General features: G+C 43.7%; 1 protein-coding gene across 1 annotated transcript in view; it reads left to right on the top strand.

Annotated features, from left to right (window-relative positions):
• The window catches only part of LOC122926257 (usherin-like), a 236,257-nt gene that overhangs the window by 200,312 nt on the left and 10,346 nt on the right, over window positions 1-25,599 (top strand). Inside the window, exons 15-16 of the mRNA XM_044277632.1 lie at window positions 4,685-4,843; window positions 11,668-12,162. Coding sequence (XP_044133567.1) covers window positions 4,685-4,843; window positions 11,668-12,162 — 654 coding nt within the window. The remainder of the gene's footprint in view (window positions 1-4,684; window positions 4,844-11,667; window positions 12,163-25,599) is intronic.

Genomic DNA, 25,599 nt, shown 5'->3' with positions numbered 1-25,599 from the left:
GCGTATTGCGATTATTTATCTTGATAGTATAAGGCAACGTTCCTATGCTAATTGACTATGGCTAGGCTAATATGTGTATTTTACAAAATTTCGTGATTTGCTCTAACTTCGTCTCTTAGAATATTACGAATATTCTAAAAGACGAAGTTAGAGCAATATTACGAAATTTCGTAAAATACACATATAGATTGTAATTTAGCTAATATAGTGCTATAATCCCTTTTTTTGCCTCTAATTTTTTTTTGCCTCTTCTGAACTTAAGTTTTGTAAAATATGTACACTATTAAAAAATATTACTATAGCAGTATAATAGCTTAAATACAATCTATGTGTATTTTACGAAATTTCGTAATATTGCTCTAACTTCGTCTTTTAGAATATTCGTAATATTCTAAAAGACGAAGTTAGAGCAATATTAAGAACATTTGCAAAAGCCGAAATTGCGATGCGAGTAATATAATACGAAATAATCGCATGAAGATTTCAACTTAGCACTGCTATATTCCATACTAGGCTAGAATATGGAATATAGCAGTGCTAAGTTGAAATCTTCATGCGATTATTTCGTATTATATTACTCGCATCGCAATTTCGGCTTTTGCAAATGTTCTCAATATTGCTCTAACTTCGTCTTTTAGAATATTACGAATATTCTAAAAGACGAAGTTAGAGCAATATTACGAAATTTCTAAAAGACGAAGTTAGAGCAATATTACGAATTTTCGTAAAATACACATAGATTGTATTTAAGCTAATATACTGCTATAGTAATATTTTTTAATAGTGTACATATTTTACAAAACTTAAGTTCAGAAGAGGCAAAAAAAATTAGAGGAAAAAAAAAGGGATTATAGCACTATATAAGCTAAATTACAATCTATATGTGTATTTTACGAAATTTCGTAATATTGCTCTAACTTCGTCTTTTAGAATATTCGTAATATTCTAAAAGACGAAGTTAGAGCAATATTAAGAACATTTGCAAAAGTCGAAATTGCGATGCGAGTAATATAACACGAAATAATCGCATGAAGATTTCAACTTAGCACTGCTATATTCCATATTCTAGCCTAGTATGGAATATAGCAGTGCTAACTTAGCACAGCTATATTCCATATTAGGCTAGAATATGGAATATAGCAGTGCTAAATTGAAATCTTCATGCGATTATTTCGTGTTATATTACTCGCATCGCAATTTGCGAAATTTCGTAAAATACACATATAGATTAGATTGTAATTTAGCTAATATGGAATATAGCAGTAAGTTGAAAACGCCACTGACTGGAGCAGCCAGGAAGCCAGGAATCCAAAGGACAGGTAAGAACAACTTTAGAGAAGTGGGAAAGAAAAAAATATAATAATAAAAAAAAAAAAACGAATATTCGAATTCGCGAATATATAGAACGATATTCTAAAAATTGCGATATTCGAGAAAAAAAATCGCAATTTGAATATTCGCGCTCAACACTACTACAAATGCGACTACCAGATGTGTGTGTCAAATAGTGCATGCGGTCTTCTTACAAGAATAGTTTACAATATACATTGAGAAACAGAAGTATTTGAACACCCTGCGATTTTGCAAGTTCTCCCACTTAAAAATCATGGAAGGGTCTGAAATTCACATTGTATGTGCATTTCCACTCTAAAAAATAGAATAAAAAAAAAAAAAGGAAATCACATTGTATAATTTTTAAAGAATGTATTTGTCTTGCGCTGCTGAACATAAGTATTTGAACACCTGAGAAAATCAGTCTTAATATTTGATACAGAAGCCTTTGTTTGCGATTACAGAGGTCAAACGTTTCCTGTAGTTCTTGACCAGGTTTGCACACACTGCAGCAGGGATTTTGGCCCACTCCTCCACACAGATCTCCTCTAGATCTATCCGGTTTTGGGGCTGTTGCTGAGCAACACAGAGTTTCAGCTCCCTCTAAAGATGTTCTATTGGATTTAGGTCTGGAGACTGGCTAGCCCACTCCAAAACCTTGATATGCTTCTTACGGAGCCACTCCTTGGTTATTCTGGCTGTGTGCTTCGGGTCGTTGTGATGTTGGAAGACCCAGCCATGACTTCGCAGAAAAGGACCCACAAAGCATGATGTTACCACCCCCATGCTTCACAGTAGGGATGGTGTTCTTGGGACACAACTCATCCTTTTTTTTCCTCCAAACATGAGTGAAGTTTAGACCTAAAAATTCTACTTTGGTCTCATCTGCCCACATGACTTTTTCCCATGCCTCCATGCCTCTTCTGGATCATCCAGATGGTCATTGGCAAACTTCAGACGGCCCTGGACATGTGATGACTTGAGCAGGGGAACCTTCCGTGCAATGCATGATTTGAAACCATGACGGCAGAGTGTTATACCGACAATGACCTTTGAACCAGCTCTCTTCATGTCATTGACCAGCTTCTCCCTTGTAGTTCTGGGCTGATTCCTCACCTTTCTTATCATCAGTTATACCCCATGAGGTGAGATCTTGCATGGAACCCCAGTCCGAGGGAGACTGACAGTCGTCTTTAGCCTCTTCCATTTTCTAACTATTGCTCCAACAGTTCATCTATTTTCACCAAGCTGCTTGGCAATTGCCCTGTAGCCCTTTCCAGCCTTGTGGAGGTCCACAATTTTGTCTCTGGTGTCTTATGACAGCTCTTTGGTCTTGCCCATGGTAGTAGTTGGCGTCTGAATGACTGTGGGGTGGACTAAGGTCTTTAAAGAGCTTAGACAGGTGCTACTAAGTTACATTAATGCTCAATGCTATTTGCTACTAGATCTTGCCCTTTCTTAAATGCTGACCTAGTATCTGTTCAGGGCCGTCCTTACCAAGGGGCAAAAGGGGCAGCTGCCCTGGGCCCAGTTGCTCCTGGGGGGCCCAAGGCAGCTGCCTCTTGAGCCCTGCTAGCTACTGCCCCGGGTGTCAGGCTGTCGGCTACACAGGCATCATTATCGTACTGTGTTAATGATCTTAATTCTAGGACCTTAATGAGTTTTGCTCTAGGACCTTAATGACATCATTACCATGTGACCAGTAACCTAGCAATTACTGGTCACATGGCTATGAGGTCATCACAGGTCCTACTGAGTTTTGGTTAACTGTGTTAACTGTGGAGCTTTTTTGTGTAAAGATTACATCAGAAAAAGGTGACAGGGGCTGTTATGTTAATATACTGTAAACTACTGTATAGTGGGGTGCTGTATACTGTGTGGTGGGCTGTATACTGTGTGGTGGGCTGTATACTGTGTGGTGGGCTGTATATTGTGTGGTTGGCTATATATTGTGTAATGGGCTGTATATTGTGTGGTGGCCTGTATACTGTGTGGGGGCCTGTATACTGTGTAGTGGGCCTGTATAGTGTGGGGGGGCCCGTATAGTGGGGGGGAGTGCTATACTGCTGTACTGTATAGTGTGGGGGGCTGTATCGTGTATAGTTTGGGGTGCTGTATACCGTGAGGTGCTGTATACTGTGGGCTGCTATACTGCTCTACTATATACTGTGGGGTACTGTATAGTGTGGGGTGCTAAACTGCATACTGTGTGGTGCTGTATACTATAGGGTGCTATACTGCATACTGTGGGGTGCTGGGGTGCACTGTAACACTAGGGTGAGCCGAGCCCCGGTCTCCTTCCTGCAGAGTGGTGCCCACTTCCAGCCTGAGCCCGGCTGCCCAGAACACTGATCCTGAGCCGCTGGAGTCTTCAGAACTGGAAGTATTTACAGTCATTCACTCACTGTACTCTACCAGATGTGTGGATTTTTTGTGTGTGTGTTGTGGTGGAGGGCGTGATTGCCTGCTAAGGTGTGGGAAGTACATTTTTGCCCAGGGTCCAATCAATATTAAAGACGGCCCTGTATCTGCTGTTACTATCTCCTTGGGTAGGGCAGTCCACAGTTTGACAACTCTTAGGGTACGGTCACACAGTCAAGTTTCTACATGCAGATTTGGAAGCCAAAACCAGGAGAGAATTAAAAAAGGGGAGATGTTGTATCTGTCCTGTATACTTTCTGTCCTTTTATGATCCACTCCTTATTTTGGCTTCCAAAACTGCATGCAGAAACCTGACCGTGTGGTCGTACCCTAACTGTAAAGAACCCTTTCCTGTATTTGTGTCGGAATGAATGCTCTTTGATGTTTTGTAAAGTACAAGTAACATGTATGTATACATGTAAATTAGACGATTTCTTACTTTTTGCCTTCCTCTGGATCAACTTGCAGGATAACAGGCTGAACTAGATGGACATTTGTCTTTTTTCAGCCTTATAAACTATGTTACTATGTTCCAAGGTGTCTTCTTTCCAAGCTGAACAAGTTGAGTTTATCAGCCTCTTATTAGAAGAGATACCTTCCATCCCTCTAGTCACCACCTCTGGATTTTTTCTAGTTCGAGATATGGCCTTACAAATTAATCAACAAGCCTAATATCCCACTGCATTCCCTAGTTTTTACCTGTCTTTTTATACACCCTAAAATCTTATTTGCCTTTGCAGCTGCTGCTTGACATTGAGCACTGCTGTTTCTCTTACAGTCAGAATACAGAGCAGTTTTGCGTCTTGAGTTAGTTTGTGAAAGCTTGCGTGCACCCACATTCTGTAATGTAAATGATGTCAAGATATGGTAAATGTGATAGTTCCAGGTGTCCATGCTGTTTTCAGTAAAATATGTATTTTCAATTCTACAGCTCCTTCCCAACAGCCACCTCCGAGAGGACATGTCATAAACAGCACCACTATCATGCTTACCTGGAGTCCACCAGATGCCCCAAATACCAATCAGATTGACTATGTGCTATATAGAGATGGCCTTGGGATCTATGAAACCGCTGACCATTACCCATACAGTAAGTAATAGAGGCTGCTTCTCATTGTCTGATATTTTCCTCTCTATAGACTGAAGACCTCATGCATTCCACAGGAAATTTTCATGTTGGCAGTTTTTCTCAACCTCCCAGAGATAAGAGCTGATTGGGGCAGCACGGTGGCTCAGTGGTTAGCACTGGTGCCTTGCATCAGTGGGGTCCTGGGTTCAAATCCTACCAAGGACAACATCTGCATGAAGTTTGTATGTTCTCCCTGTGTTTGCTTGGATTTCCTCCAGGTACTCTGGTTTCCTTCCATACTCCAAATACATACTGATAGGGACCTTAGAATGTGAGCCCCATTGGGGACATTTGGATGCTAATGTCCATTAAGTGCAGATAATAATAATAAAATTGTTAGGTGTCAACATTTGCATTTTGAAAATATATTCATAATGTTGATGTTACTAACTAGAGATGAACGAATCGAATCCCACGAAGTGGAATTTCAGGATAAATTATATTTGCCTCGTGTAAGCGAATTGCTTCATGTAAGCAAATCGATTTAACCGGAAATAGTGTAAAAAACAAAAACAAAAAATTCTAACATCAGTTGGCTGGCATTTATGTAACTATTGTCTAAACTTGACTGTACTGTGGGAGACAAGATAGGCAGAACTATGCTACTGACAAAAGTACAGCAGAGAATGCATGCACATATTCTGCCCATTCAACCATGTGGCGGAGTATAACTCTTACAGTACATCCACACATACTGGAAAAAATCCGTTTTGATTTTAATGCAAATTCCACCTGTATTTTGTTGCAAATTCACCACAGATTTTTCCAAGAGAGTGGATGGGATTTGTTAAAATCTTTTCCACTCTGCTGCAAATATGTTTGGATCCCCCCCCTCCCCCCCCCTCCCCCCCCCCCCCCCCGAATCTATAAGTAAAATGTGCTGCAGTTCCACTACGGGTGAGCATGCCCTTACTTTGTCTGGAATGAAAATGAGGCTGTAACGGCACCGTTTCCGCAGACAAGGGGTTAAAATCCGTTCAGGCGATATGCCCCTTTCCAAGAGACAGGCACAGCTACTGCAGAACACCAACCTCCCGAACTGGATACAAAATAGCACTCCAAACTGGAACCTCGCAAGTAGCTGCCGAAAGACGAACAGGAAAAGCGTACCAGTCAGCTTACACTCCTGGCAATCAGTCTCCAACAGCATACAGGGAATCCCCCCAATAACGAGACAAGGCTCCGTGATCAGGGTCAAGCAGTGGTCTGATGTGCTGGCACACCCAGCCTGGTTTTTATTAGTTGTTGCAAATACAGGACAGATACAACATATCCCCACAATGCATCATGGTTTCCTCCCCTCTGTCCCGGAGACGACCAAAGACAATCCAATTATCTCTCAGGACAAAGGGGAGATCACCAATACACATGTGGAGACAACAGGACAGGAATCACCACCTAAACACACAATGGCACACCCCCACAGCAAACACAGACATTTAACATATCCCCAGATAGCTCAAGTCTGAGTGCATATCATTAGGTGAATGGCACTCAGAATACACAAATACAATAATATTAGCTATCTGGGTGCCCTCACATAACATACAATTTAACCGAACGCATAATAACATAAAATACAATTCACACACAGATTTAAGCTGTGCGGCCGGTCTGTCTTCTCCGTTACAGTTACTATGGGCCATAATCCTGAGGCAAGAGGCTTTTAAACAGTCCTCTCCAAAACCCAGTGGCGAGGTTGGTTTCGCCACACATCTCCCCCCCCCAGGGAAGACTAACCAGATACCTGACCTCACGCCGGTCGGTACCTGAGTTAGTCTGGCAGCCCACCCACAACCCAATACTGGACCTGCTGAATTTCGTAGCCTGTCTCTGTCCAGTAAGTCCACCAAGGTGATGTTGGAAGCTGGTACTCCCGGCCTCTGTGTTGCTCCCTGGTTTGGAGTGGAGGTTGCTTTGTGGGCAGGGATCAGCGGGACTCTGCCCTGGTGCCATCACTACCACGGAAGAAGCCTGGTTGGAGCCTGGTTGTTGGAGGGAGAAACCGACTGTCTCCCCTTTGGCTAAACAGCCCTGTTGCTGGGGGGCAGGACCGACTGTCCCTACCCCCTGTGCTGTAAGTGCAGAGACCGCGGTCCCATCTGCACTGTTGTGGGGCTTACTGTCTCCCCCTGGTGCGTTAAGCTGCCGCTGGGGAGAGGGGGTAACAAGCTCCTCTCCCATACATACTTCCAGCCGCTGGGGAGGGTGACCGACCGCCTCCGCTCCCAATACAGTGTCCTGCTGCTGGGGAAAGGAGACTGGGCTCTCTATTCCCTGTAGGACACTCTGCCGCTGGGGGACAGGACCGACTGTCTCTGCCCCCTGTAACTCCGTCTGCCGCTGGGGAATGGAGACTCGGCTCCCAATTCCCAAAAAATCATGCTGCTGCTGGGGGGCAGGAACAACTACCTCTGCCCCCTGTAACTCAGCCTGCCGCTGGGGAGGGAGGCCGCTGCTCTCCCCTCCCTGCACTTCACACTGCCGCTGGGGAATGGAGACTAGGCTCCCAATTCCCAAAAAATCATGCTGCTGCTGGGGGGCAGGAACAACTACCTCTGCCCCCTGTAACTCAGCCTGCCGCTGGGGAGGGAGGCCGTTGCTCTCCTCTCCCTGCACTTCACACTGCCTTCCCGGCACATCACTCTGCTGCTGGGGGGCAGGAACAACTACCTCTGCCCCCTGTAACTCAGCCTGCCGCTGGGGAGGGAGGCCGCTGCTCTCCCCTCCCTGCACTTCACACTGTCGCTGGGGAATGGAGACTAGGCTCCCACTGTCCCGCAACCGTAACCTCCGATGGAGGTCCACCCAACGTGGCAGCTGACCGTCACCTTCTGCCCGGTATAGTAGGGTCGTAGACACTAGATTCCTCACAAACTTCACGTATTTCTCACCTGGATTGGGTCCAAAGAAGTTCAGCCGCAACCACATCATACGGTCAAATTCCTCCACAGAGTATCTGTACTCCACTGCTGGTTCCATCCTGGTGCTTTTAGGGTCGCTGTACTGAGACATGCGTTGCCCTTAAATTGTAGAATCCACAGAAATGGTGTCTCCTGTAGCTGTCCTTCTGGCTGTAGGAACGATCCCGCTGCTTGCCACCAATGTAACGGCACCGTTTCCGCAGACAAGGGGTTAAAATCCGTTCAGGCGATATGCCCCTTTCCAAGAGACAGGCACAGCTACTGCAGAACACCAACCTCCCGAACTGGATACAAAATAGCACTCCAAACTGGAACCTCGCAAGTAGCTGCCGAAAGACGAACAGGAAAAGCGTACCAGTCAGCTTACACTCCTGGCAATCAGTCTCCAACAGCATACAGGGAATCCCCCCAATAACGAGACAAGGCTCCGTGATCAGGGTCAAGCAGTGGTCTGATGTGCTGGCACACCCAGCCTGGTTTTTATTAGTTGTTGCAAATACAGGACAGATACAACATATCCCCACAATGCATCATGGTTTCCTCCCCTCTGTCCCGGAGACGACCAAAGACAATCCAATTATCTCTCAGGACAAAGGGGAGATCACCAATACACATGTGGAGACAACAGGACAGGAATCACCACCCAAACACACAATGGCACACCCCCACAGCAAACACAGACATTTAACATATCCCCAGATAGCTCAAGTCTGAGTGCATATCATTAGGTGAATGGCACTCAGAATACACAAATACAATAATATTAGCTATCTGGGTGCCCTCACATAACATACAATTTAACCGAACGCATAATAACATAAAATACAATTCACACACAGATTTAAGCTGTGCGGCCGGTCTGTCTTCTCCGTTACAGTTACTATGGGCCATAATCCTGAGGCAAGAGGCTTTTAAACAGTCCTCTCCAAAACCCAGTGGCGAGGTTGGTTTCGCCACAGAGGCTATAGCAATTAAAGGGGGATTCCCATCTGGACATTTATGGCATGGCGATATGTCATAAATGTTCCATAGGTGTGGGTCTCACCTCTGAAACCCACTCCTATCTCAAGAACGTGGAACCATCGTGAATGGATAACAAGCCGCATATCGTCAGCCACCCCTGCATTCACTGCTAAGGGACTTCCGAAAATAGCCAAGCATTGGCTTGGCCATATTTGAAAGTCCAATGTTGGAAGCGCCCTGCACGCACAGCTTCTTCTCTATTCATATTCCAAAAGGACTCTTTGTTTAAGGAGTTTTCCAAGCTCCTGATATTGATGACCTATACTCAGAATAGGCCATCAATGTCCGGTCACTGAGGGCCTAACACCCCACATCCCCACCGATCAGTTGTTTCCTGTAACATCTGTGGCTGGAAGAGGAAGCATAGGCTCATTTAAAAAGTAGTGGCTGTGCTTGGTTACTGCAACTAAGATCCCATTCAATTCAGTGGGAGATGAGCTGCAGTAACCCAGCACGGCCACTACACCTACAGTACCTCCTGCTCTACTCAACAGCGAACCCAGCCCCTCTGCTGTGGCCTGCTGGTCTCGCTTCGTCTATGGTAATCAGACTGATGGTGTCGTTGGTCAGCTTATCAGGGAGCAGAGAAGCCATACGACTTAGGCTTGGTGCAGGCAACACACATGCTTAGTTTCTCTCTCATTTTGGATTCTTTGATTGTTGAAATTTTGCCCGTTGACTGTGACTTTTCCTCTGACTTCTGATTTGGTATCTGATGAGGAATTTACCCTTTTCTGGTATTGTACTATGCTGTGGTAACACACCCTGGTTTAACATTACTCTTAATTTTTTACATTGGCTTGCTTTACTGTTTTTGTATGCTGCCTCTGCCTGTGTTGTCTACGCTAGGTTTTGTCTTGGTTTTTTCTTTTATTTCCTTTTAGGTCTACTGCACTTAGCTAGACCAGGGACCATCGCTAAGTTGGGAGACGCTGTTTAGGGTGGATCATCCAAGTAGCTAGGGACAGTGGTGTGGTTGGAGGCTAGAGGGTGCACTGATCTCTACCCAGTGTGAAAGGTAGTTCATGTAAGGAAAACTGGAGGGAACAACTGATCAGTGGGGGAACGAGGTGTTGCACCCTCACCTATTGGATATTAATGACCTATCCTGAAGATAGATCATCAATATCGGGAGCCTGGAAAAAACTTTTACCGGATCCTCACTGATCATAATGCAATAACATATGATACAGTAGGTATAAGTCAAAGACGCAATCCCCCAAAAACTTCAAATAAGCTATGCCAAACATAATATGTCACCTATTTGCACGAAGTAGACCCATGCCGTCACCACTAGTGGGCCATTTACACCAAAATGCTAGTATTTTTCTTTTTTAACAGGGCTCCATTTTTGCAATCTGCCTCTCTCTAGAATACTGTTAATTATCGTAAATGGCCTGAAAACAGGGCACAAGTTCATAGAGAGAGAATGCATGGTAAATGCAAATCCTGTTAAATGGTATAGATTGAAAAATTGCATCAAATGTAATAGATGTAATGGTCTTTAACCACTGGGTAAAGCTTCTACTTACACTGAAACAGATTTCAGATATTAATCTAGAATTACTTGTTAATTTAATTAATCTAAATACAGCGGTGGAGAAGGTTATGAAGGTGAGCTGTTAATCTGCTTACACGCTTTTACAAAATTTGTGTGGAATATCTGTTTTGCTGGCTCGTTTTAAGTAGGTGTTGTAGGCTGTTGAGTCTGTGCCATTGGCTTGTGTTTTCATGACTTTCATGTCAGCTTATGGTGGCTGCTGGACCATTACTGCATGTGGGGATCTATAATATTATCATGGGTTTGCACTCTACTGAGAAGACAATGGGACCACCCTATTGACATACACTCTTGGATAGGCACAATTTCTGGCTCCAGTACCCAACTGTGCCCTTCAAACCCATCTGAACCTGGCTGATGGCATCCACAGATCCTGAAGATCACTAGTGCCAGATGAAAGAAGTTTTCCCACACATGGCTAGGGTATGCCATTATTTTCTGATCAGTGAAGGCCCAGCTGCCAGGACCCTACCAATTTCGAGAATGAATGGGTCGCCAAGCTGTTTTAATGCTGGGACCTATGCAGAGCAGCATTTCGAGCCAGGGCACTGCAGTAGAGCCCAATTTACTAAACCGGTCCTTCATCTCTGGACCCTAATCATTGGAAACCCACCAATTACTAAGATTTTGCATATCCTAGTATTAAGCCATCACTTTCTATCATGGGAAAACCCTTTCAAAGGAAAAGAACTGCCCGGGACCCTCTGCCACCTGGGCCCTCCACCTCCAACATTTTACAGATAAGACGAGGATGCTTAAATAAACTTTTTATATGATATAAAAAAGGTGGAGTGAATGAGATTTCATCAAGAAAGAAAATATCCATATTTTGACCCAAATTAAGTGTTTTGCATTTGTTTGAAAAACCCTTTTAATGCAGCCACATTCAGGCGGGAACTCTTGCAAAATGTTTTGCCCAAGGGCTTCACCCAACATTGATCCAGCCCTGGGCTTTACACCTTGCATAATTTGTGATCTTGGCTTTGGAGGGAGCTGTTGCTGGGCCAGTCCTCCCAGTTGATCCTACAGTAGATATACTGTATACCCTGCAGAGATATAACTAAGCCATCTATCACCCTTGTCAAAGATTCAGTTTGTTGCCATAACCCTGTGTCTAAATAACCTGGCCAAGGCTGAATGACTTGTTGATACCACCATTGGCATCCCAACAGCCCCCAAAAAATTCCTCCTTTATGTGAAAACATTTTGCACCAATTGCTGATTGTGATCTGTAGTCCAAACTAACCCTTACCTCCATGCTTATGTCTTTGGATTAGGTATACAGAGCTACACGGATAAACCCCTTTTGCCATATACTGCCTACACTTATCACGTCAGTGCCAGGAATGTGCACGGATCTTTCCGCAGTACCAATGTGACCTATCAAACAAGAGCCGGGCCACCATCTGGAGATATAAAATTGAGCTTATTGCATCCCGTGGGTCAGTATTCAGCTTCAATGAACTGGACTATTATTCTGGATGCCCATGTATCTGTTGAGACATTTAGACTAATCTATACATCACAAGGGTCATCCAAGACAAGTATCGCGTATGAGGGCCTTGATACACAGGTCTCTGTTCATAATTTAACTCCTTTTACCAAGTATAATTTCACAGTACTCGTCTGTAATTCTGAGGGCTGCCTACAAAGTTTGCCAACCACAGTGGTAACGGCTCAAGCACCACCTTCAGGTCAGAGTCCACCAGTGGTCATAAATTCAAGTTCTACAGATATTCACCTACAGTGGTCACCACCGCTACAACCAAATGGTAAGACCTACTTCATTAATATGTATAGGGAATATTGAATTGCGTTAGATTTCTGTTCTTGCCGCCATGTAAAAAAATAGAAATATAATCTAAAACTTTAGAGTTAAATCATTTAAATGTCCTAGAATGTAAATCAGAGAGCAACTATAGGAAGTGAACAGTTTGCAAATGCAGCTAGATAACTGGGCTCGATTCCAATGGCTACACTGCTATATAAGAGAATGCCAGTGTTTACTGTTCTGGAAACAGGAGAGGTACGATGGAGACAAGAAAAAGGAAACACTGCACTGGATGACTTCAAAGGTAAGTGTTTATTAAAAAACACATAAAGACTATAAAACATAGCTACGTGCTTCGGACATAATACATACAAGGAGAAAATATATACCAGAGCCACCGGAAATTGGTATTAACCCTAGATTATCTGACAGCACCAGGAAGAGATAAAAAAAAAAAAGAAAACAAGTATAAAGGCAAATTAAATGTAATATAGTAGCCCTTAAACGGCAAACATAGATGGACCTATAAAATATCCCTAAATAGATAAAAGAAGGAGTAAAAGTTGGCCACCATTCAGAAAAGTGAACCAGAATGACGGGTTACCATGATAACCATTAACAATGTAAGTGACATGTGTAGAAGTAATCACATGGGGCAGATCAGAATACACAGTAGTGAACAAAATGAGGAGATTCAGAAGAGGCTTCATGTAGGTGCAGGTATATGGAAGAGTAGCTGGTATGCCACCAAGATATGCAAATATCTAGAAAAAAAAAGATATATAGATTAATAATAAAATAAACAATTTATAAACTATTTGTTGTTTTAAAAAACCTGAACACTAGACAACTGGCATAAATACATAGATAAATCTCCTGCTTTGCTTCACATATTACAAAGCTGTCTGACTGCAGCCACCACCAGGGGGAGCCCAGTGCATAGAATTTTTTACAGTTATCATTGTCTCCAATGGAAGCTGTACTCATCTCTTTGCACTGAGAATTAGCAGCATGAAAATAGTCTTTTCACATCGGGAGCAGAAAAAGTTCAGAGCTCGGCCCCTCATTCCCCCCACGGGCCTCATAGCAGTCTTGTGATCTGCTTACACTGAAAGTATGCCACTCCCTTAGGTGCAATATTTGGAGGGAAACGTTGCAAACTTTGTTGTAAAGGACAGAAAAAAAAACTTTTATTAAAAGCTGAACAATAAACAAAAAATGTAGAACACTAACAAATGACCTTGTCAATTGGGAGAGAGTGTATCTAAGAAGGTCCATGCCATTTTCACCAACGGCAAACCCACAACTTCTCTCTTAATTTTCAATTTTTTACCTTTAACCATAATTAATGGAGAAGACCCACATTAGACTCTTTTTACACATAAATGAATCCATGGTGATTTATTTTGCTTCCCTTACGGGATTAGTTGCCAGAGGCCCATTGAGAGAGATGTATTTGCCTTTGCTTATGGTGGCATTTATTTCAATAGCAGAAAGCTTTATAATAATTTTTTGCCTCGTTGTCAAGGACAATTATTTTTAGTGCGACGATCAATGCTAATTAGGATTGTTTTAGGACAGATAATCTACACTTCCAAAATAGTTACTGATGACACAGGAAAATAATATCATATCATGCATTTCCCATGTTAATCAGTTCCTTATGCAAAATCAAAATGACATATTTTTCTGTTTCCACATTTTGTTATCTTGATTGTCACTTACAGTATGACACTTTCTTTAAAGCATGTAGAATTTCTAAAGTATTAATAGATAGAAATGATTTCAGATAAAATATGCCATAAATGTTTCATAGGTGCGGGTTCTCATCTTTAGAATCCCCCACTTATAGGTGGCCACATTCAGGGAAGGTTTGCTTAGCTGTTTTGGTAAATACCATAAACTTCAGTGGAGTGTGCTGCATGCTCAAACACCTCTCTCTTCGGTCGCCTTTTAGATGCGGCTGCCACTGGCCACCTCAGTTTGTGGATCATACTAGACCAAACTCAGAATTCAGACCACTAAATAACTACATACCCTGTAATAAAGACAGATACCAGAATAAATTCAGGCCCAAAAATAGCTAAAGATCCCACCCCAGTATAAATATGTACTTCAGAATAAACAAAGACTCTAGATCTGGCAACCTCAAACTGCGGCCCTCCAGCTGTTGTAAAACTACAACTTCCACGATGCCATGCTGTAGGCTGATACCTGTAGGCTGTTTGGGCATGCTGGGAATTGTAGTTTTGCAACAGCTGGAGGGCCACAGTTTGAGGATGCCTGCTCTAGATCAATCCCTGAAATAAATACAGGACCCTGGAAAACTGACTGAGTATGTTAGGCCAGGCAATGCTGTGCCTGTAAGACGTGCTAATTTTCATGTATTTTTCCCAGAAACCCAGAGGAATGTTATGAATGCTGACTGGCTTACAATACTCCTTATGCATACTTAGTACCCTTCATAAAAATAAATAGTACCCCAACCGAGGCCTCTGAGGAAGCCAAGCTAATTTTATTTGCTCAGTTCTGTTAAAGGGTGGTTTTCCATAAAGAACTAGGTTCCTGGTATGAGATACTCTGTTTTCCTTTTCTTTTAGAAAGGAGAATATCTTGCATGCCCTTTGTTCAGAGAAGTATTATATGGGGACACACACACAGGACACAAGCACAGCAATAGATAAAAAAAAATCTTATTATGAAAAAACACTTATTAAACAGTTTGAGGCTACCATAAAAACTGCATAAAAAAGAAGATTGCTCTATGTATAAAGAGACATACTAGAGATGAGCAAAACTGTTCTACTTATTTTGAATTCATCTTAAATTTTCACAAAAATTAGGATTCTAACAAACCCAAATAGTTAGCTTTCTTTTCAGACTTTTAAGAAGGCTTCCTAAGCAGCTAAGCTAGCCTCATATCTAAAAATAGCCAGGACAAAAGGCATTTATCAGATCAAAGCAGACAGATTTAGATTTTCTAGCTGAGAGGCCTTGGGAGGACCCCTGGGTGGGTACTATTTCAATTCTAGTATGTGTGCTGACTATTGTTGATTAGGCAGTGCTCCTCTTGGTTTCTTGGAAAAATATAGGCAAATTAGTATGTCTAACATCAGCCTGCATCAGAAAGAATTACCTTGTCTTTTTGTCTAGAAAGATAATTTACATATCTTTGTGTTATTGGGAAAGATATTTAAATTCTGACAATAAAGTAAGGGCAGGTTCACATGTGTTTTGGAAGATCAATTTAGGCCCTCCATCGCAGATTTTGTTAAAAAGACTAGATGAAACAGTTTTGCAGAACTGTTTCACCCAGTAAAAAAAACAAAAAAAAACAGGATTCTGATCAGAAATTTAATGGTCTGGTGTAGCTCCATTCAGTTCAGTTTTGCGCTTTATCTGGCACTTCAGTTTTTATACGTTTTCTACTTCATGTGTATTGACTGGTCTTCATTAGAGATGAGTGAATCGAAGTAGACGAAGTGGAATTCGATCCGAATTTCAGGAAAAATTTGATTCTCACCAAATCCGAATTTCCTCACGCTTCGTGGTATCACATTTTTATTAAAATGGCTGCTGCACATGTTAAGACATGGAGCAAAGAACTCTGGGAACGAGGGATCAACCACAATGCCATGCATGCAGCCAATCAGTAGCCAGCCAGCCCCTATGATGTCACAGCCCTATAAATAGCCTCAGCCATTTTGGATTCTGCCATTTTCCAGTGTACTTAGTGCAGGGAGAGATGTCAGCAGGCGCTAGGGACAGTGGTAGGAAAGACTTCATTATGCTGAAAAATCGATTTACAAGTTCAGGGAAAGATTAGTCAAGGTGTAGGGAAAGGATAGGAAGGCATCATCTACACTATAAAAGGAGAACAGGGTGCAATAGGAGAGTGTACAGCCTGGGTAATAGGAGCAATTCTATTACACCTTGCTACACTAATTGGGGATCCAAATTGCAGCTATACTGCTGCTTTTAGGTTGTTTGCACTATATGATACATCACTAATTCCAGCAAACCTTGCTTGTGATTGAGGTGCAAGTTCTGTGTGATACAGCCATTTACAGGGTGTATTAATAGGAAAGATCCGTACGTCCTATTAGCCGTTCTGCATTGATTTTACATTGTTTTACTTTTTTTGGGTGGGGGGTATATTAATAGAAAAAAAAAAGGAAAAAATTATGTCATAATTGCTGTTCAGCGGTGAAGTTACATTGTACTACAGCCATTTACAGGGTGTATTAATAGGAAAGATACGTACGTCCCATTAGCCGTTCTGCGTTGATTTTATATTGCTTTATTTTTTGGGGGGGCGTATTAATAGGAAAAAAAATAAGGGAAAAATATGTCATAATTGCCGTTTAGCGATGAAGTTTCATTGTACTACAACCATTTACGCGGTGTATTAATAGGATAGAGATATACAGTACAGACCAAAAGTTTGGACACACCTTCTCATTCAAAGAGTTTTCTTTATTTTCATGACTATGAAAATTGTAGATTCACACTAAAGGCATCAAAACTATGAATTAACACATGTGGAATTATATACATAACAAAAAAGTGTGAAACAACAGAAAATATGTCATATTCTAGGTTCTTCAAAGTAGCCACCTTTTGCTTTGATTACTGCTTTGCACACTCTTGGCATTCTCTTGATGAGATTCAAGAGGAATTCACCTGAAATGGTCTTCCAACAGTCTTGAAGGAGTTCCCAGAGATGCTTAGCACTTGTTGGCCCTTTTGCCTTCACTCTGCAGTCCAGCTCACCCCAAATCATCTCAATTGGGTTCAGGTCCGGTGACTGTGGAGGCCAGGTCATCTGGCGCAGCACCCCATCACTCTCCTTCATGGTCAAATAGCCCTTACACAGCCTGGAGGTGTGTTTGGGGTCATTGTCCTGTTGAAAAATAAATGATGGTCGAACTAAACGCAAACCGGATGGAATAGCATGCCGCTGCAAGATGCTGTGGTAGCCATGCTGGTTCAGTATGCCTTCAATTTTGAATAAATCCCCAACAGTGTCACCAGCAAAGCACCCCCACACCATCACACCTCCTCCTCCTAGCTTCACGGTGGGAACCAGGCATGTAGAGTCCATCCGTTCACCTTTTCTGCGTCGCACAAAGACACGGTGGTTGGAACCAAAGATCTCAAATTTGGACTCATCAGACCAAAGCACAGATTTCCACTGGTCTAATGTCCATTCCTTAGGTTCTTTAGCCCAAACAAGTCTCTTCTGCTTGTTGCCTGTCCTTAGCAGTGGTTTCCTAGCAGATATTCTACCATGAAGGCCTGATTCACACAGTCTCCTCTTAACAGTTGTTCTAGAGATGTGTCTGCTGCTAGAACTGTGTGGCATTGACCTGGTCTCTAATCTGAGCTGCTGTTAACCTGTGATTTCTGAGGCTGGTGACTCGGATGAACTTATCCTCCGCAGCAGAGGTGACTCTGGGTCTTCGTTTCCTGGGGCGGTCCACATGTGAGCCAGTTTCTTTGTAGCGCTTGATGGTTTTTGTGACTGCACTTGGGGACACTTTCAAAGTTTTCCCAATTTTTCGGACTGACTGACCTTCATTTCTTAAAGTAATGATGGCCACTCGTTTTTCTTTACTTAGCTGCTTTTTTCTTGCCATAATACAAATTCTAACAGTCTATTCAGTAGGACTATCAGCTGTGTATCCACCTGACTTTTCCACAACGCAACTGATGGTCCCAACCCCATTTATAAGGCAAGAAATCCCACTTATTAAACCTTACAGGGCACACCTGTGAAGTGAAAACCATTTCAGGTGACTACCTCTTGAAGCTCATCAAGAGAATGCCAAAGCAGTAATCAAAGCAAAAGGTGGCTACTTTGAAGAACCTAGAATATAACATATTTTCAGTTGTTTCACACTTTTTTGTTATGAATATAATTCCACATGTGTTAATTCATAGTTTTGATGCCTTCAGTGTGAATCTACAATTTTCATAGTCATGAAAATAAAGAAAACTCTTTGAATGAGAAGGTGTGTCCAAACTTTTGGTCTGTACTGTATATATTTATACAGTGGATATAAAAAGTCTACATACCCCTGTTAAAATATCAGGTTTCTGTGCTGTAAAAAAAATAGACAAAGATAAATCATTTCAGAACTTTTTCCACCTTTAATGTGACCTTTAAACTGTACCACTCAATTGAAAAAACAGAAGGTGGGCTAGTCCTTGAGCCTGTCGATGTCTATCAAAGTGAACGGCAGTGCCGACGTGTGGAGCTGTAACTACGGTCAAGGACAATATATGTCCTTTACAGCCCACTAGGTAAATGTGGTTCCTGCCCAGCCACACCAGCAACTTGGCCAGGTGATGCCGCTTCCGCCTCCACGTTCTCACACCGTTGGTCCTGCGACAATGTCCGCCTCTGCCTCCTCATCCTCCACCTTGTCCTCAGGCTCCACTGCAGGGACAATTCACAGTGCCCCTCCAGCATACCACATGTGCAGGACACAGCGATGTCAAGCTGTTCTGAATCTAGTTTGCCTGGGTGAACGGAGTCACACATGGGAGGAACTACTCCGCGTCCTTCATTAAGAAATCAAATCCTTGCTTTCTTCTTGACAACTCAAAATCAGAACTATGGTGACCGACAACAGGAAGAACATGGTGTCGGCGCTGCATCAACGAGAGCTGAGCCATGCACCCTGCATTGCGCACGTGTTTAATCTGGTTGTAAAGCGGTTCCTAAAGTCTCCCGCCACATCCTGAAAATGGCCAGGAAACTTTGCATGCACTTCAGCCACTCGTACACCGCAAAGCACACACTACTTGAGCTGCAGCGGCAGATTCGTGTCCCCCAACATAGGGTGATATGCGACGTTTCCCACCCGTTGTAATTCCACCCTTCATATGTTGGACCGATTATATGAACAGAGAAAGGCCATAAACGATTTCTTGATGATACAGGCAGACAGAGATACTCCCCTGTGTAACTTCGATGTCAGCCAGTGGCAGCTCATGCGTGACACCTGCCGTTTGCTCGGGCCTTTTGAGGAGCCTACTTTTTCAGTCGCCAGGACTACGGGATGAACAACGATATTCCACTGATTCATGTCCTGGAACAGATGCTGCTAAATGTGGCTGGCCAGGGGACAGGATATGTGGCGACTACATTTCACGGCTACATGAGCCCTGTGGGGGCTGAACTAGAGGAGGAGGAGCAGGACATTCAAGCACAAGCAATGTGTAGAGAAATGGGTGGTTTTTCTATACAGGTGACAGGAGATGAGTAGCAGGAGAAGCAGGACCAGCCAGAGGAGCTACAGTGCGATGAGGAAGATGAGGCAGAGGATCCAGACACACCGTGGCAGTATGCAGTGGAGATGGAGGCAGGGAGCCCTTCCAAGTCACTTGGCAAATGGCCCGAAGCATGCTCACTTTCTTGCTTAGTTACTAGTGTTGATCGCGAATATTCTAATCGTGAATTTTTATTGCGAATATCGGCAAGAGAATTCGCGAAAATCTAGAATATAGTGCTATATATTCGTAAATCGCAAATTTTCTAGTTTTTTTTTTCATCAGTACTACTGCTTCTTTCTTGAGGACCAATGAGAGGGCTGCAAACTCTTTGTCAGAGCTTAGCAACATCCCTAGCAACCAATAGGAAAGTTGCCTACCCCATACTATATAAGAACCTCCCCAGCAGCTGTTTTTTTGCAGTTCTGAGAGAGAGAGCAATGTCATTGCTGTGCTCTGTGCTTTCATCTGCATCCTATTCCTTATCCAATTACATTAGATAGTTAGTTAGCTCATATATATAATTCAGATAGTTAGTGGGAGATAGTCAGTGTAGGTTAGATAGTGATATAGTGTAGCTGTTAGGTTCCAGTGCAGGGTGTTAGGTAGTGTGATAGGAATTACTGTTTCTCTGCTGTCCATACATACATGCTACAGACATAGTGCACAATCAGTAATATCTACTCAGATATGATAAAATGTGAAGTTGCACGTATTGCGCAAAAAAATGTGCATTATTATTGCTGATTTGCGCAATCGCAAAAATAATGACTGGAGATATTTATTGCGAATATTATGCGAAAAATTCATGAAATATTGCGAAAACGAATATTGCCTATGCCGATCATCACTAGTAGTTATAGCTGAATTGTCACCATTCGGCAGATGGATGACTACCGGCTCTCCACCATGTTAGACCCTCGCTACCGGTTGAAAATAGGGGCCTTTTTTATACCCTCTGAGAGGGAGGACAAACTAAACTACTATCGAGACATCCTATGTAGTCAGTTGGCCGCTGCCCATCTGCGCCATCGCCCATCCTCACGCAGGTCTGACCGGGGAACCCTGAGCTCACGTTCCACTTCCAAGGCTGATGGGGGTTGGGGTGGGGGGGCAGGAGCAGTATCAGCTCCATCAGCGGCCACTTAAGTCTAGAGTCGCTGATGAGCAGTTTTATTCACCTGCCTACTGAAGAAACTACTCACCAGCAACAGCAGCTAGATAAAGAGCAGAACCTGAACCAGCAGGTAGTGGCATACTTGGAGTGCACCCTACCACCCCACATCGAAGATCCCCTGGACTACTGGGCAGCCAAACTCGATTTGTGGCCGCAACTGGCCGAGTTTGCCCTGGAAAAGCTGTCCTGACCGGTCAGCAGTGTGGCATCAGAGTGGGTGTTTAGTGCGGTGGGGGAAGAACTTGCCTGTTCACCCAAAATGTGGAGAAACTGACCTTTGTGAAGATGAATTAGGCATGGATCAGCCTGGATTTTCAAACACCAGTGCCTGATTCATCAGACTAGATCATCCATGGTGCCACACCATCACTTTGACAAAAGAGATCTGTTTCTTCTGGCTACCTGCTTTAGCTACTATTCTGATTCTGCCACCCACCTGATGCCACACCTGCTGCCAGGTGCTCCTACTGCCAGTGTCACGGAAGGTGTACAGGAAACAAGACAACACAAAATGAATATACGACTCACTGGATCCAAAACTAAGGAACAAAAAGGGAGGCCCCTGCATCAGACCTGGCACTCTCCCTGACTGCTCAGCCTATGCGAAAATCCCAATGGTGGATGATCGCATATCCTCGTACCTCGACTGTATAACACCTGAACACCCTATAATATTGAGGGGACACGACCACCGGCTCCCTACACTAGATACGGAGGGAGTCAGGGTCACCTGGGATCCAGCAAACAGAAAAACACAAATGAATGCACAACACTTATCTTGTAGAAGACTGGGAAGTAGGATCAGCATGCACACACACTCCAGGAAGTAATATAAACCGCAAACTGATGCACTATGGGGAGGAATTTAAAGGGATGCAATCAGTACAACTACATGACAGCTGAGAGAGGCTAACGAGATGAGGAACTGAAAGCAAAACAAAGGAAGCTCAAGGAGGAGGTTCTGAAAGGCATCTGTAAGAGCTTCTCAGATGTCTGGTGGTCCGGACACTCAGAGCCCACCTTCTTAGGATGGGACCTATGGAAAGCCCTGATGAGACGAGTGGCCTTAATGTCCGTCACTGGGACCCACATCCTCTCCTCAGGACCATAACCCTCCCAATGAACGAGGTACTGGAGAGAACCGCGGACAACACGAGAATCCACAATCCTAGAGACCTGAAATTCAAGATTACCATCAACCAAAATCGGAGGAGGAGGCAAAGATGAGGGTACAATGGGCTGGACATAAGATTTTAAAAAGGACTTATGAAAAACATTATGGATCTTCCAAGTCTGAGGAAGATCAAGACGGTAGGCAACAGGATTGATGACAGACAAGATTAAACAATAAACTTAGGACCCAACTTCCAGGAGGGAACCTTCAATTTGATATTCTTAGTAGACAACCACACCAGATCACCAACATTCAGGTCCGGACCAAGCACACGTCTCTTATCTGCCACACGCTTATATCTCTCACTCATGCTCTTTAGATTATCCTGAATCTTTTGCCAAATAGATGACAAAGACGAGGAGAATCTGTCCTCGTCAGGTAAACCAGAAGACCCCTCTCCCGAGAATGTCCCAAACTGCGGATGAAACCCATATGCACCAAAAAATGGTGACTTATCAGAGGACTCCTAAAGACGGTTATTTAAAGTAAACTCAGCAACGGACAAAAAAGAACACCAATCCTCCTGATTCTCCGCCACAAAACAGCGCAGGTATGTCTCCAGATTCTGATTGACGCGCTCTGTCTGGCCATTCGACTGCGGGTGGAAAGCAGAAGAGAATGACAACCGAACCCCCAAGCGAGAACAGAAAGCCTTCAAGAATCTGGAAACAAACTGCGTGCCCCTATCAGAGACTATGTCTGAAGGAATACCATGCAATTTGACAATGTGATCAATAAATGCCTGCACCAGCGTCTTAGCATTGGGCAAGCCAGGAAAAGGGATGAAATGCACCATTTTGCTAAAACGGTCCACCACCACCAGAATCACAGTCTTCCCCGAGGAACGAGGCAGGTCCGTAATGAAGTCCATGGACAGATGTGTCCAAGGACGGGAAGGAATGGGTAAGGGAAGGGGAAGACCTGCTGGCCGGCTGGGTGTCTGGCTCCCTCTAGCCAATGGCGCCATTCCTCAAAAGCCAACTTGATGGCCAACAACTCCCTATCATCCACATCGTAATTTCTCTCTGCGGAGGAGAGTTTCTTCGAGAAAAAGGCACACGGTCGCCATTTGGCAGGAGAGGAACCTTGAGACAAGACCGCACCCACACCCACCTCATAAGCATCAACCTCAACTATGAAGGGTAGAGAAATATCAGGTTGTACCAAGATGGGAGCAGAAGCAAAACTCTCCTTGATATCAGAAAAGGCCTTGCGCGCCTCTACCGACCAGGAAGAAAAATCTACCCCCTTTCTAGTCATATCAGTGAGTGGTTTAACAACAGAGCAATAATTCAAAATAAACTTCCTGTAATAATTGGCAAAGCTGAAAAACGCATCAGCGCCTTCTGATTTTCAGGAAGCTCCCACTCAAGCACAGCGCGGACCTTCTCGGGGTCCATGCGAAAACCAGAAGCGGAGAGAAGAAACCCCAGAAATTGCATTTCTGGAACCGCAAACACACATTTTTCCAGTTTCGCGTACAATTTATTCTCCCGCAGGATGAGCAAGACCTGACGTAAGTGTTCCTTATGAGTTTTGAAATCAGGAGAAAAAATCAAAATGTCATCCAAATACACTAATACAAATTTCCCCATCAAATGATAAAAAATGCTGTTCACAAAATGCTGAAAAACGGCTGGAGCATTAATCAAACCAAAAGGCATAACCAAATTCTCAAAATGGCCCTCAGGGGTATTGAAGGCCGTCTTCCATTCGTCTCCTTCTCTGACCCTGACCAGGTTGTATGCCCCTCTTAGATCTAATTTGGAAAAAACTTTAGCCCCAACAATCTGGTTAAACAGGTCCGGGATCAGAGGAAGCGGATAAGGGTCACGAATTGTGATACTGTTCAGCTCCCTGAAATCCAGACAAGGTCTTAAAGAACCATCTTTTTTCTTAACAAAGAAAAAACCAGCGGCAACAGGTGACTTTGAGGGTCGTATGTGTCCTTTTCTCAGACTCTCATAGATATAAGCACGCATAGCAACCCTTTCAGGTTGGGAGAGATTGTATAAACGAGATTTAGGCAGCTTGGCGCCTGGGATGAGATTAATAGGGCAATCGTACTCCCTGTGCGGGGGCAAATCCTGAACTCGGCTCTCAGAGAAGACATCCGTAAATTCAGAGAGAAAAGTCTTAGTAGAAACCTCAGAAACAGATGTCATGAGGCAATTCTCTCTGCAAAAGTCACTCCAACCATTTATTTGCCTCGCTTGCCAATCAATGGTGGGGTTATGTTTAGCGAGCCAGGGTAGCCCCAACACTAGAGGAGTAGGCAATCCGCTAAGGACGAAACATGACACATCCTCAACATGAGCATCACTCACAATTAAACGGATATTGTGAACTATGCCCTTTAATGATTTCTGAGAAAGTGGAGCGGAATCAATAGCAAAAACAGGAATATCCTTTCCCAAAGTGCATACCTGGAAACCATGAGTTATCGCAAATTGATTATCAATGAGATTGACAGCTGCTCCACTATCTACAAAAATCTCACAAAAAATGTTCTTGCTCTCTAGCGCCACCCTGGCAGGCAGGACAAAACGGGAACTACAAGCAAACGGAAAACCTTCAATTTCCGCCTCAACCCTGCCAATGTTAACAGATGGAACATTTTTAAAGGATTTTTTCCTTTTTGTTTCTTTATTATTCTCAAAAGACTGTCTGAATCTCCTAGAGGGACAAACATTTGCCAAATGATTTATACCTCCACAACAAAAACAAACCTTCCCATGCGGGCTGAATCTTCTATTGTCAGAGGCAATCAACCCCAGCTGCATGGGCTCCTGCTCAGAAGGGTTTGACAGCGACTGAGACCCCTGCGCACTGAATGAGACCACTGCACTGTCCTAGGATTGAGTATGACAGGAAGGAGTGATCTCTCCTCTCTCTCTAAGACGCCTGTCAATACGAACGGCCCGAGACATGGCAGAGTCCAAGGAGGTAGGCCTCTTATGAAAGGCAAATGCATCTTTCAATCCCTCTGAAAGACCATGGCAAAATTGACTTCGGAGTGCAGCATCATTCCAACCAGTATCAGCTGCCCATCTCCGAAATTCTGAGCAGTATATCTCTGCGGATTGTTTACCCTGGCATAACAGACGTAGTCTAGACTCAGCCAAAGCAACACGATCCGGATCATCATATATCTGACGCAGGGCTAAAAAGAAATCATCCACTGAACGGAGGGGCCGTGCCCCCACCGGCAGCGAAAAGGCCCACGACTGAGCGTTACCCCTGAGCAGCGATATAATGATCCCCACCCTCCGTTCCTCATCACCAGAGGAATGGGGAAGAAGGCGAAAATAGAGTTTGCAAGCCTCTCTAAAACGCACAAAATTCTCACTACCCCCCGGAGAACGTATCCGGGAGCGAGATCTTAGGCTCAGAACAAACTCCATGAACGCAATCTGAACCGGTCACTAGAAACTGAGAAAGAGTCTTACGGAGATCTGCTACCTCCAATGAAAGACCCTGAAAGCGTTCAGTCAAAAGTGAAACCGGATCCATGCTTGAGAGGGTTTTGACGGTTTATAATGTCACGGAAGGTGTACAGGAAACAAGGCAACACAAAATGAATATACGACTCACTGGATCCAAAACTAAGGAACAAAAAGGGAGACCCCTGCATCAGACCTGGCATTCTCCCTGACTGCTCAGCCTATGCGAAAATCCCAATGGTGGATGATCGCATATCCTCGTACCTCGACTGTATAACACCTGAACACCCTATAATAGTGAGGGGACACGACCACCGGCTCCCTACACTAGATACGGAGGGAGTCAGGGTCCCCTGGGATCCAGCA

This window comes from Bufo gargarizans, chromosome 2, assembly GCF_014858855.1.
Source record: "Bufo gargarizans isolate SCDJY-AF-19 chromosome 2, ASM1485885v1, whole genome shotgun sequence".
NCBI classification, from domain to species: domain Eukaryota; kingdom Metazoa; phylum Chordata; class Amphibia; order Anura; family Bufonidae; genus Bufo; species Bufo gargarizans.
This window is presented reverse-complemented; position numbering and strand designations above follow the sequence as displayed.